The following is a 13,552-nucleotide window of genomic DNA, read 5'->3' on the forward strand; positions in this document are numbered from 1 at the left end:
CACAGCTCAGAGCCCGATGTGGGGCTTGAACCCACAAACTGTGAGATCATGACCTGAGCTGAAATCAAGAGTCAGATGCTTAACAGACTGAGCCCCCCAGGCCCCCCTGCACCCGGGGCATTTTTCTAAATGCATGTGCAAGCATGAGCATCTGAGAGTAGCAAATCCCCGTGTCTGAGTGTGTGCACATATACAGGTGCACATGTATACCGTAGCTGTTTGTTCTGCCCTTAGATGCAGCCAGGCATCAGATGCTTGTCCCACACAGGGGTGTCCTCAGCTCCCGCCCGCCAAAGGGAGCGGTCTGAGAACCGTGGCCCCGGCCGATTCTCACCACTGCCAATCAAATCAAGTAGGCTGGGCTTTTTCCTTTTTCTTTCTTTAATCCTTCCACAAACTTTAGGCTATGACAAAGCAAAATGCAAGATTGAATGAGCTGAAATATGGGCGGTCAGTCTTCATTCCAGTCGTGCTAGTTTTGCATCTAGTTTGATTTCTTCCTCCGCCAGATTTAGCAAATAAAAATGCAAGGTAGGGGGCGCCTGGGTGGCTCAGTCGGTGCAGTGTCTGAATTTGGCTCAGGTCATGATCTCATGGTTCATGGGTTTGAGCCCCGCATCGGGCTCTGTGCTGACAGCTCGGAGCCTGGAGCCTGCTTCGGATTCTGTGTCTCCCTCTCTCTCTGACCCTCCCCTGTTCATGCTCTCTCTCTTTCTCCGTCTCTCAAAATAAATAAATAAACGTAAGAAAAAATGCAAGGTGCTCAGTTTAGTTTGCATTTCAGATAAACAATGATTGTTTTTAGTATACGTATACCTTATGCGATATCTGGGATGTATTTACACTACAAAGTTACTCATTGTTTATCTGAAAGTCAAATTTAACTGTGCATTGCATATTGCATGTGGTGACCCAATGCCTAGCCACCCTCAATATCCCACGATATCCTTAGATCCAACATCGTCTCTGAAGTGAGCAGTGCCTCCAACTCAGAATCTCTGAAACCGGGTCTTCCTTTATATTTTTTTAAAATATTTATTTATTTTGAGAGAGAGCGAGCGCACACATGTGTGCACGAGCAGGAGAGGGGCAGAGAGAGGGAGAGAGAGAGAATCCCGAGCAGGCTCCCCGCTGTCGGCACAGAGCCTGATGCAAGGCTGGAACTCACGAACCGTGAGATCGTGACCTGAACCGAAATCAAGAGTTGGAGGCTTAACTGAATGAACCACCCAGGTGCCCCTAAAACCAGCCCTTCTTCCTCCTAACGTCGGTGGCCCCTCTCGGATTCTCTCTTGTACCCCCATTGGTCAGGGTCAATCAAGGCTTCTGGAATCTGGTTCCCAATGTGCCTCTGCCCTGCCCCTTCGGTAGAGAGCCATTCTGCCACTGAGTCCTAACCGCTGCTGATCCAGAGGACGGTGCCCATGCCCAGCCCAGAGCCTCCCTCCGTGGCCAGCCCTCCCCCTCTGCCGCAGCACAGCCCAGCTGGGTAACGTCATGCCTCTACTCAAACCCTCCCTGGCTCACCACCCAACAATCTACTGTCCTCCAACTGGCCTGGACCAATCCTTCACCACACTCCCACGTGTTTGAAAACCCCAGGTCACCGAGCCACTCAGGTGCCCCAGACATATTTTTCCAGTCCTGCAGTCTACGCCTTGACATTTCCTTCCTTCCATGGGAAACCCATTCCCTTCGTGCTAACCACGCTGAGCCTTTAAGATGGACACTCTTCATCTCCGCCTGACTGGAAAGCCAGACAACCTTTCCAGAAAGGATCCTGGAGTTCTGTCAAATTCTTTCGACAACTTCAAAAAGATAGACGAGATAGGGCCTTAGAAACGTCCCTACGGGGGCGCCTGGGTGGCTAAGTCGGTTGAGCGGCCGGCTCTTGATGTCGGCTCAGGTCGTGATCTCGCGGGTTCGCGAGTTGGAGCCCCGCGTCAGGCTCTGCACTGACGGCTCGGATCCTGTTCGGGATTCTCTCTCTCTGCTCTTCCCCTGCTCGTGCACGCGCGCGCGTGCTCTCTCTATCTCTCTCTCAAAATAGAATAAACTTAAAAAAATAAAATAAGGGTCCTTCTGCGTATACACAGTAATTTCACTTTGGAGGATTTAGCATAAGGAAATGACAGTAGAGAAACTGTATGCATTGAACTCTCCTGGGGAAGCCTTACAGCACACTCAGCTGGCCTTAAAAACTATGCTGGAGGAAATAATGAGAATAAATGATCCTATCATCTTTTTTAAAAGTGCAAAAATACCTATTTGAGATTGTTTGACATCTATTTGTAGCTAGGCAAAGACCAGAACTACGTGGCAAAATATTAACCACTGGTTATCACAGAAGGAAGGATGGGACCATAAGTGATTTCTTCCTTTGGACGCTGCAAATTTTTTTACAGTGAGTTTTGTTCTTCCGTTGTGTTTGTTTGTTTTGTTTTTTTTCCCCGAAAAACCAGGTATTTTACAGACTTGGGGCTTTTTTCAAAATAACTTGACCTATTGATCCCTACAGAAGACACAGAAAGTCTATGAAAATGTGACCAGAACTGTATTAAAGCGAAACCCTCACTTGGGAGAGATGGACGGAAATCTTTAGTACGTTTACCCCACAACACAGCATAGCCCTACCTGCGTGTGTGTGTGGGTGTCTCTCTCAACACTGATTTTTTATTTTTATTTATTTTATTATTTTTAATTTTTTTAATGTTTATTTATTTTTGAGAGAGAGAGAGAGAGAGAGAGAGAGAGAGAGAGAGAGAGAATGAGTGGGGAAGGGGCAGAGACAGGGGGAGACACAGAATCTGGAGCAGACTCCAGTCTCCGAGCTGTCAGCACAGAGCCTGACGTAGGGCTCAAACCCACAAACTTTGACATCATGACTGAGCCTAAGCCTGGCCACCCAGGTGCCCCAAAACACTGATAATTTTTAATGCATCCCTTACAAAATTATTCCTAGTTATTTCATACTTCTGGTGGGTTTTGTGAACGAAATCTAATTTTCATACGTTCTAAATGGTTATTGCTTTTGTTTTCTATCTTGTTTCTGACCTCTTTAGTGACCGCAATAACTCCTACAATATGGATTTCTAGACCCATCCAGTAATTTCCTTTCTGCTCAATATTTTTTACTCAATTTCCACATCGTGTCTTACTGTTTTTTCCAGAACTTCCAAAATAAAAGAGCAATGAAGGAGACATCCTTGCTTTTAAAAATCAATGCCTCTAGTGCATCATTTGAGGCATACTGTATGTCTAAAACTGTAGGTCTAAAATTGATGCTTAAGTACATAAGCTACGATAAACTCCAGATGGCTAGAATCCTGAATATAGCCATGGGAAAACTAGAAATACATAAAATAGAATATTTATCAAAAGGTACGATGTAAATAAATCTACACCTTCCAGCACTGGGGACAGGAAGGAGTTTGGAGAAGACATCTGTGGCATGTATAAGGGTTGAGGAACTTGCAGAAACAAGTAAAAAGAGCACTGAAACCCGGGCAGAATGGACAACCAACATGAACAGGTAGTTCCAAGAGCCTCCTTACAACTAGTAAAGAACCATAAAAATCCTGTGCCTTCCACTTAAAGAAATAAAAAGAAAACGAGATGCTATTTCTTTTTGTGCAATAAATAAAAGAGAAAATTAAGTATCTTTTTTTTTTAATTTTTTTTTCAACGTTTATTTATTTTTTTTTTTTTGGGACAGAGAGAGACAGAGCATGAACGGGGGAGGGGCAAAGAGAGAGGGAGACAGAGAATCGGAAACAGGCTCCAGGCTCTGAGCCATCAGCCCAGAGCCTGACGCGGGGCTCAAACTCACGGACCGCGAGATCGTGACCTGGCTGAAGTCGGACGCTTAACTGACTGCGCCACCCAGGCGCCCCTGTATCTTTTTTTTTTAATGTTTATTTATTTTTGAGAGAGAAAGACAGAGTGTGAGTGGGGAGGGGCAGAGAGAGAGGGACACACAGAATCCGAAGCAGGCTCCAGGCTCCGAGCTGACAGCACAGAGCCAGATGTGGGGCTCGAACCCACCGACCGTGAGATCATGACCTGAGCCGAAGTTAGATGCTAAACCAACTGAGCCACCCAGGCGCCCCTAAGTGTCTGACTCTTGATTTCAGCTCAGGTCATGATCTCACGGTTCGTGAGTTCGAGCCCTGCATGAGCTCTGCGCTGACAGCTTGGAGCCTGGAGCCTGCTTCGGATTCTGTGTCTCCCTCTCTCTCTCTCTGCCCCTCCCCTATTCAGTCTCTGTCTCTCCCCCTCCCTCCCCCTCTCTCTCTCTCAAAATAAATAAACATTATAAAATAAATAGATAGACCATGTGAAACTTGGTGTCATTATTTGGAAAGAAATTTGTCGGTGTGGATGCTAAAAATAGCCAAGCCCGATAAAGTCGATTTAAAAAGCAAAAAAATAAAATAAAATAAAATAAACTGGCGGTGATCATACAGGTATACCCATGTCAAAACCCATCAAATTCTACCTTGACAACGGGTGCGTTTTTATCCAGCCATGACACAAAACGTCATCCTACCACAACATGGATGGATCTGGAGGACATTACACTAAGTGAGATAAGTCAGATGGAGAAGGAGAAATACCAATGCTGTATCTTACATGTGGAATCTAAAGAAGTCAAACCTCCTAAGGGCAGCCAGTAAAATGGTGGTTTCCAGGGGCTGGGCGGTCAGAGATCGGGGTACATGCTGTCGAACGGTACAAACGTGCAACTGATAAATAAGTAAGACCTGGAAACGCACTACGGTAGTTAGAGACAACAAAACTGTACAATAAACATTACACTTGCTAAGTGATTGGCTTTTAACTGTCCCCAACCCTAGAAAAAATGGTCACCCTGTGACGCACCGCACGGATGGTTGCTAATGCTATCCACAGCAATCATACTGCAACATAGATGTATCAGATCGATCCCTTGACGCCTTAAACTTTACACAGTGTTGTGTCAGGTATAGCTCGATGTTTTAAAAAGGATGCACTGTGCCGTATATAAATTATACCTCAACCACGTTGATTTAAAAAGGAAAAAAGAAACGGGGGCTCCTGGGTGGCTGGGTCAGTTGAGTGTCTGTCGGCTCAAGTCATGATCTCACAGTTCGTGCGATTGAGCCCCACGCTGGGCTCCACGTGGAGTCTGCTTGGGATTCTCTCTCCCTCGAAGTAAATAAACTTAAAAAAATGAAAAAACGTAAAAATGGGGGCATCTGGGTAGCTCAGTCAGTTAAGCATCCAACTTCGGCTCAGGTCATGATCTCACGGTTCATGGGTTCAAGCCCTGCATCAGGCTCTGTGCTGATGGCTCAGAGCCTGGAACCTGCTTCGGAGTCTGTGTCTCCTTCTCTCTCTGCCCCTCCTCCCTCATGCTCTGTCTCTCTCTCAAAAATAAACATTAAAAAATGTTTAAAAAACACATAAAAATAGAACAGTCAAGTCTTTGGCCATGCGAGTTCACTTCAAGGGACTAAATTCAGGAAATGGTCAGGGATGAGGACAATGATTTAAGCACAAGCATTTTTGATTACAGTGTGATAACTGGAAACTTGTACAGCATGTAAATGTCTCTGCAGGGACTGGTTCATTTAATGAAATATAAAATATAAAATCATAAATATAAAATATAAAATGAAATATAAAATATAAAATCATTTAAAATTAAGTTTTACCGAATATTGTAATGACCAGGAGAAAGTCTCATGATGATATTTACATGAAAAAAGCCGGACACAGAACTAGAATTTCCAACGTGTAGATGCTTGGAAACACATCAGCGTTTACGAAGGGTGTCTCTAGCGGGCAGAGTTTCAAACCATTATTTACGCTTTGGCACCTTCCCGATATTTTATACGATACACACCTTTGATTACATCATTAGAAAAGCAAAGCATCCTAGATAATGCCACGGACAGGATTTGTTTTAATGTATGTATTCATTAGCTGTTAAAATCAAGAGCAGTTCTATTGTCTGTGGGAGGCTGGGTGCCTCGGAGGGCAGGACAGAGGAACACTGTACAGCCATCCCATTTTCTTTTTTTTATTTTAATTTTTTTTAACGTATTTATTTATTTTTGAGACAGAGAGAGACAGAGCATGAACAGGGGAGGGGCAGAGAGAGAGAGAGGGAGACACAGAATCCGAAACAGGCTCCAGGCTCTGAGCGGTCAGCACAGAGCCCGATGCGGGGCTCGAACCCACGGACCGTGAGATCGTGACCTGAGCCGAAGTCGGACGCTTAACCGACCGAGCCACCCAGGGGCCCCTCAACCATCCCATTTTCATGGCTGGGGTTGGGGTTGCTCACTCCAGTATGCCGGTCCCTTCTTGACTCCCCCTTTCCTCAAGACCAAACTCCTTGAGAAAACCTTATGTGGCTTGTCCCCAACCCATTCTCCATCCAGCATCCTCGGCCTGGGGACACAGGCTTCCGTTAATTCACTTAATCTTCCATTCATTCTGCAGAGCCAGCGAGAGGGCCCTCAGCCCCGCCTGCCTTGGCGATTGGCAGGGAATGCACGTCCCCACCCTCCCCTGTCCTTAGTTGACCTCTCCGGATGGTTCCTTCTCCTGGGACACCCCTCCTCCCCGGGTCCCCCCATCAATCATATCTTCCTGCCAGAACCACCACAGAGCCCTGTATTTTTATTTTCGGGCACTCATCCCCAGCTCTGACCATGTGTCTGTGCGGTTGCTTCAAAACATCCGCCTCTCCCGCTGGACAGGGAACTCCTGGGGAGCAGCCCCTAGAGGTCTTGTACTCCTGGCTTCTTGTGCCTTCCATGTTCCTGGGACAGTGCTGGGACACTCCAGATATATGTGTTGGGTGAAGGGATGTTTCCTCATCTGAAAAAATAAGAGGAGCCCACCTAGATTCTAATCAGCAAAGTTTATTAATAAGTCCAGATACTGGAATCCTCTGCTCCCTTCAAGCCTGGCTACCCCCAAAAGTCCCAGGAAACCTCGGATGACAACACCCTCGTTAACAATTAACAAGGTGACTCCCTTCCAGGCCCCCCACCCCAGGCTCACAGGGAGCTTCTAGGCTTTGGGGATTTGAGAGCAGGAGTGAGATGGGAAATCCTGGTGCATCACTGAGAGTGGTTACTAATTTGGAGGATTTTTCCAAGGTACTCCTGTCTCTCCCACCTGCGCAGGAACTGCATGAAAATGTACCCAGCAGGAGAAAAGGTGCATAAACATGACCTCCTCCCTCCTCCAGGTCTCTGTAGGTGAGGAGACAGAATGGTAGGAATGAGGGGTGCCTGGGTGGCTCAGTTGGTTAAGCATCCGACTTCAGCTCAGGTCATGATCTTATGGTTCATGGGTTCGAGCCCCGCGTCAGACTCTGTGCTGACAGCTCAGAGTCTGGAGCCTGCTTTGGATTTTCTCTCTCTCTCTCTCTCTCTCAAAAATAAACATTAAAAAAAGAAAAAGAATGATAGAAATGACAGAAGCTTCCCAGGGTCAGGCATGGCCCTAAGCGCTGTACGTGGGACCCAGTGAATCCTTCCAACTGATAATAAGGTAGATACCAGCATGATCCCATTTCATAGATGGGCAAAGTGGAGGCAGATTTGCTAACTTGCTCAAAGTCACAAAGCTCCAGAGACCTTGCTCTTAACCACCATACCCTGGAGTAATCCCTGTATCCTAAATTTTGCTTGTTTTCTGCAAACAGGTGGTCAGCCTCGTGCAGGAAGCAGATGGTCCTCCGGAGTTGGGTCAAGAGGTCAACTGTGCGGCCGGGCCTATGTCAATGACCTCACTTCATCTCGTCACGTAGGCACTGCATCATCTCACATCTTGGCAAGACGGGTGAGTACAGTTTATCATATTTGAGAGACACCACATTCCCGTAACTTTTATTACAGCATATTGTTATAACTGTTCTATTTTATTAGGACTTATTGTTGTTAATGTCTTACCGTACCTAACATATAAATTAAAGTGCCCTCAGTACGTATGTATAGGAAGAAACATTGTATATGTAGGGTTTGGTACAAATCTGTGGTTGTAAGCACACCCTGGGGGTCTTGGGATGTATCCCCAAAGTATTATGGGGGGCGGGGGGGGGGAATTACTGTACTGCCTCATCATTTCCAACGCGAAGGTTGTCAAAAGGGGATATTAATGACACCCATTTGACCCACTGACACCTGCCCAACAATGCTTCAGTACTGGAAGCTGGAGAGAGGAAGAGGGGAGAGTGGCACCCTGTGGGTCACATGGCAAGGACTGCTTTTTCAGGCTGAAACTCAAGAGCGGTGATGCCTGTGGAATGAACACTGACAGGTTCCCCCTCCCCCAAGAACAATCGCTAGTCTATGGGGAGCTCCAGTTCTCTGCCCAGAGCTGTGGTTTTTTAGCAGGAAGCAAGTCATGTGCATCAATGATCGGGAACTCTACAATCCAACTGGGATCCCCAACAGCCCGCTTAACCCTGGTGGGGGGGCGGGGCGGGGGGGGGAGGCGAGATGTGATATACAGAACTTCCAAAGCCTCATGACCCTACGGCACAGGGTAAGTAGAACGTGACCCTGGGGCCAGTGAACGCAACCCCAAACCAAGGCATGACGGGCGATTTAACAAGGATGCAACTCCAATATACCACATCCATTGCCTCCCGGAAGGATGGGGGGCACTCGGGTTCCATTGGGTTTAGAATAAAACACAAACAGAGACCTCTGGGTGGCTTGGTGGGTTCAGCGTCTGACTTCGGCTGGGGTCCTGATCTCGTGGTTCATCTCATGGTTCATGGGTTCGAGCCCCGCGTCAGGCTCTGTGCTGACAGCTCAGAGCGTGGAACCTGCTTCGGATTCTGTCTCCCTCTCTCTCTCTGTGACCCTCCCCTGCTCACACCCTGTCTCTTTCTATCTCCCCAAAATAAATAAACATCAAAAAAAAATTTTTTTAGAACAAAACCCAAACGCCTTACCATTGCTTCCAAGACCTTACGTGATCTGACCAACCTCATCCATGCCCCACACTACCCTCCCGGGCTCCGGCCGGTAGTTTTCGTTCCGCGTCCCCGATTCTCAGCTCCTTCGGGTCTGTGGGGCCTGTTCTTGCTGTTTCCTCCACCAGAATTACCCCTAGACCTCGACCCGGCCTCGTCCTGCTCATTGCGATCGCCCCCTCCTTCCTCCGAGGCCCTGGCCTTGGGTGTCAGGCTGCCCACCCCGCCCCCCTGCAGGCTGGAAAGTGTCCGCGGGCCTTCACCACTTCAACAAATGTTGGTTGAGCGCACAAATGCCGAATAGACTCAAATCGACTCACCAGCCCCCTCCCACCCCACCCCCCCCAAAGAAACACCTGGGAGAAATTCCCAGAGAAGACGTTTGCAAGCCGTGGCACAAGTCACCTCGAAACAAAGGCGGTAAGCCGCGCTGCGGGGCTGCGTTGTCACCCCAAGAGGGCCCCCGGAGGACCCTTCCGTGACGGGGCGCGCGCCCGGGCAGCCAGACGCGGCCGCCGCCCAGCGGCGGGAGGCGGGCGCGCTGCCTACCTTGAACTCGGCGGAAAGTTGGGGCGTGTACTCGCGCGTCCAGAGCGCGCGCACCAGCGCCGCCAGCTGCTCGGTGACCTCGGCGCGGCCCGGCGCCGCCCGGTAGCGCCCCAGCGCCAGGAACTCGGCCAGCAGGTCGGTGTTGCTGAGACACTGCACCACGGCGTTCATGAAACAGGTGTTGCCGTGGTTCTTCAAGCCCTGCGCGCCCGGGGGCCGCGCGCCGTCGCCGGCGGGGGCCTGGGGCTGGGGGCCGGCCGCGCGCCGCTCCCCGGGGCTCCCGCGCGCGGCTGGGGCGGGGCCCGGGGGCGCGAAGCCCCCCTCGCCGTCGCCTTCGCGGGGTCCCGGCCGGGGCCGGGGCGGCGAGGCCCCCGGGCGGGAGCGGCTGCTCAGCGCCAGCAGGAAGCGGCCGAGCAGGCGACGCAGGGAGCGGCGGCGGCGGCGGGGCCGGGGCGCGGGCGGCCCCTCTCCCGCCGCGGCCCCCGCGCCCGGCTCCATGGCTCCCGCCCGCGCGCCCCCTCCCCGGAGCCGAGCCCCCTCCCCTCGGCCGCGAGGCCAACGCGCCGCCGACCCGCCCTGACGGCTCCGGAAAGGCGGCGGGCGCCGGCTACCTGCGGGCCAGGTGTGCCCGGACCGGGCGGGGGCGGAGCCAAGGGCGGGGCCGCCCCGCCCCGCGCGGGAATCCGGCCGCCGGGCCCGCCCAGGGCAGCGCCGCCGCCCAGCGAGCCGAGGCGCAGCGCGTCGCCGGCTCCGGGTCCCACCCCTCTCCGCCCCCCGCCCTCACCTCTTGCGAACCGACGCCCCGAATTTCCCTCCCGTTCCCCGCCAGCCTGCAGGCTGTGACAACAGTGGAGGGGCGGTAAGTTCGCCAGCGCCTAGTGCGCGGCGAAGCCCCGGCTGGCCTGAGTTTCTGGAAACTACGTGCGGGTGAAGATGGAAGAACGGGGAGAGGGAGACTCTCCGAAGGGCAGCCTCTGGCGCGCCGGGAGCCGTGACGGGCTGGGGAGTGCACCGCGGGGTGCTCCCACCTGCGGGCGCCACCGCCTCCCGGCCCGTCTGCCCCCTAGGGGAGGCCACCGTGGGACGAGAACCGGGAGCCGCGTGTTGCCCTGTGAAGACCCCACCCGGGACGGTTGTGGTTTGCTTGTTTCAACTACCAGGTCAGAGTCGCTTCCCCAAACCTGGCGAGACCTCCCCCGCCTCGCTTCAGCTGGTGGGGAAGCGGGCGCAGGGAGGTTGACACCCGTCCCGAGGCCGCAAGCCCCGTGGGCGGGGACGCCGGGACTCGACCCGGCTCTGCACCGGCTGGCGCTTTGCAACCTCCGTATTTGCTTATCCAGGAAGTTTTCCGGCTCTCGGGCGCGCCCCCTGTGCGGCCCCCGGTTCACTCCGAAAGCAAAACTCCTCGCTGAATTGATGCCCAATCAGAGCTGGCTTGGCCTTGACCTGCCCTTGGTTCCCTGGGTGACTCTGGGGGCCTCCGTTCACTTGATCCTGTGACTGTCAGGTTTATAATTAATCGAAGTCTTACAGACGAATTTCTCATCAGTTTCTGGCTCAGAAAGAGATCAGCGGGATGCATTATTACATCGACGCCCTGAAATGTTACTCATTTGATAAAGTGATCATTTATTAAATATCCACCTTGATATGTCAAAGAGGGCCCCAGCAGGTTACCTGGGTTTTTGCCCAGCAGGCAAAAAAAGAAAAAGAAAAAAAGGCTTAGAATAAAACACTGTACTGTGAATTGGAGACTTGAAGTGTTTCTGGAAAAATGCCATGATTTACCCTTTCTGGAAAAAGATACCCGGTTGGATGATTCATATACAAGGTCCTTCCCTTGGCTAGAAAAGCATCTATGAGGGGGTGCCTGGGTGGCTCAGTCGGTTGAGCATCTAACTCCACCTCAGCTCAGGTCATGATCTCAGGGTTCATGAATTTGAGCCCCGCCTAGGGCTCTGTGCTGACAGCTCAGAGCCCAGAGCCTGCTTCAGATTCTGTGTCTCCCTCTCTCTCTGTCCCTCCCCTGCTCATGCTCTGTCTTTCTCTCTCTCTCAAAAGTAAATATTTAAAAAATTATTGGGTGCCTGGGTGGCTCAGTTGGTTGACCGTCCGACTTCGGCTCAGGTCATGATCTCATGATTTGTGAGTTCAAGCCCCACATGGATTGGGCTCTGTGCTGACAGCTCAGAGCCTGGAGCCTGCTTCAGATTCTGTCTCCCTCTCTGCCCCTCCCCGCTCTGTCTCTTCTCTCTCTCTCTCTCTCTCAAAAAGAAATAAATATTAAAAAAAAATTTGAAAAGCATCTATGAAATTTCACCTTTGATAATCACCCCAAAATCTCCAAGAACACATGGTTTCTTTGAGAAAGCACTGTAATTCATGTTTAACTGTCTACTCTGTCAGGAATTCTGCCTATGCTTAAACACCTTATTTCACTTAATTCTCAACCTTTTAAGCAGTCTGAAAAGACCAAACAGAGGCTCAGAGAGTTGGAAGGAAGGAGGGAAGGAAGGAAGGGAGAGAAAGAGAGAGGGTAGGAGGAAGGAAGGAAGGAAGGAAGAAAGGAAGAAAGGAAGAAAGGAAAGAAAAAAATCCTAAAATCCTACTGAAGATCTGGACTCAAACCAAGTCTTGCCCCATTGCAGCTTGACCAATGAAATGCTGATTAAGAAGGTAAGCTGGCCCTCCTAATTTTTAAGAATAACAGCAGTGCTATCTGTGGGCAAATTATGCAGAAGGGCCATGGGCTTTGCAGTCTTAGAACAGAGATTCTGACAGGAAACCAACAACTGGGCATTTATTCGTCATAAAAAAGAAACTTTTAATGTACAGTCCAGACAACGTATTCTTGAACACAGTCCAATTTTAACATGCAATTTAATAAGATAAAATGCATTCTATAAAGAAAAGTTTAAAACTTAAAACATTTTGACTAAAGAACAAAATCACAGACGTGAGAAGTCAGGACCCGTCTTGTAGTTGTGTGAGGTCAACCTTCCAGATCCCGGAAGTCTCGGCAGCTCTCAGGAGGTGAATGGGTACTTCCATCTCAAAACAGCTCCGTCAGCACTTACGCTAACAATGTACTGATTTCCTGGACTTATCCGGATGCGGGTGATGTTGCCACTGTGCCCCACCCCAACATGAGTCACCTCACCTCCGTTATAATCCCAAACTTTGACCAAATGGTCATTCCCACCTGGAAAAGACAAACAGATCTATGTCCTGCTGCATGAAAACATGGAGAGGGGCACCTGGGGGGCTCAGTTGGTCCGAGTGTCCGACTTTGGCTCAGGTCATGATCTCATGGTTCGCGGGTCTGAGCCCCACAACAGGCTCTGTGCTGACAGCTCAGAGCCCGGAGCCTACTTCGGATTCTGTGTCTCCCTCTCTCTCTCTCTGCCCCTCCCTCACTTGCATGTGCTCTCTCTCTCTCTCTCTCTCTCTCAAAAATAAAGATTAAGATAAAAAAATAAAAAAATAGGGAGAAACAGCCCTGATTTCAAGTAACTGCCTAATTTTCAACACATTCCCCATGTTCCAATTTCAAGGAAGAAAAAAAAATCTATATAGTAACTCTTTTCCTTGATTATGAAAGTCTAGGTCTGTTGTAGTAAATCTGGGGGAAAGAAATACAAAGAGGTGACATTCCCCCCTTATCCCACCACCCAGAAATAATCACTAACAACAACATCTTTGGTTTGGCTTCTTCCAGGCTTTTCTCTGATAAGTACACAGGTTTACAGATACACCCATAGATGTGGTTGGAATCACACAACGTGTGTTTTTATGTTATTTGGTTTTTTTTTAATTTTTTAAAAATTTATTTATTATTTTTGAGACAGAGAGAGACAGAGCATGAACAGGGGAGGGGCAGAGAGAAAGGGAGACACAGAATCGGAAGCAGGCTCCAGGCTCTGAACCATCAGCCCAGAGCCCGACGTGGGGCTTGAACTCACGGACCGCGAGATCGTGTCCTGAGCTGAAGTCGGATGCTTAACCGACTGAGCCACCCAG

The 13,552-nt window shown here is 50.1% G+C and overlaps 2 protein-coding genes across 3 annotated transcripts in view; both read right to left on the bottom strand.

The window, feature by feature from the left end:
• USP43 (ubiquitin specific peptidase 43) overlaps positions 1 to 10,030 on the bottom strand; it is a 61,909-nt gene extending 51,879 nt beyond the window's left edge. For both annotated transcript variants that reach the window (XM_047090118.1, XM_047090117.1), the window contains exon 1: positions 9,533 to 10,030. In XM_047090118.1, the coding sequence (XP_046946074.1) occupies positions 9,533 to 10,030 (498 nt within the window). The remainder of the gene's footprint in view (positions 1 to 9,532) is intronic.
• A 2,282-nt stretch (positions 10,031 to 12,312) lies between these two features.
• CFAP52 (cilia and flagella associated protein 52) overlaps positions 12,313 to 13,552 on the bottom strand; it is a 44,392-nt gene continuing 43,152 nt past the window's right edge. The window contains exon 14 of the mRNA XM_047090127.1: positions 12,313 to 12,734. Within this exon, the coding sequence (XP_046946083.1) occupies positions 12,559 to 12,734 (176 nt within the window). The 3' untranslated portion in view covers positions 12,313 to 12,558. The remainder of the gene's footprint in view (positions 12,735 to 13,552) is intronic.

The sequence above is a fragment of the Lynx rufus genome, unplaced genomic scaffold (genome assembly GCF_022079265.1).
Source record: "Lynx rufus isolate CCGP_SWC_20201006 ecotype Redwood Valley unplaced genomic scaffold, mLynRuf1.p SCAF_28, whole genome shotgun sequence".
In the NCBI taxonomy this organism is placed as follows: domain Eukaryota; kingdom Metazoa; phylum Chordata; class Mammalia; order Carnivora; family Felidae; genus Lynx; species Lynx rufus.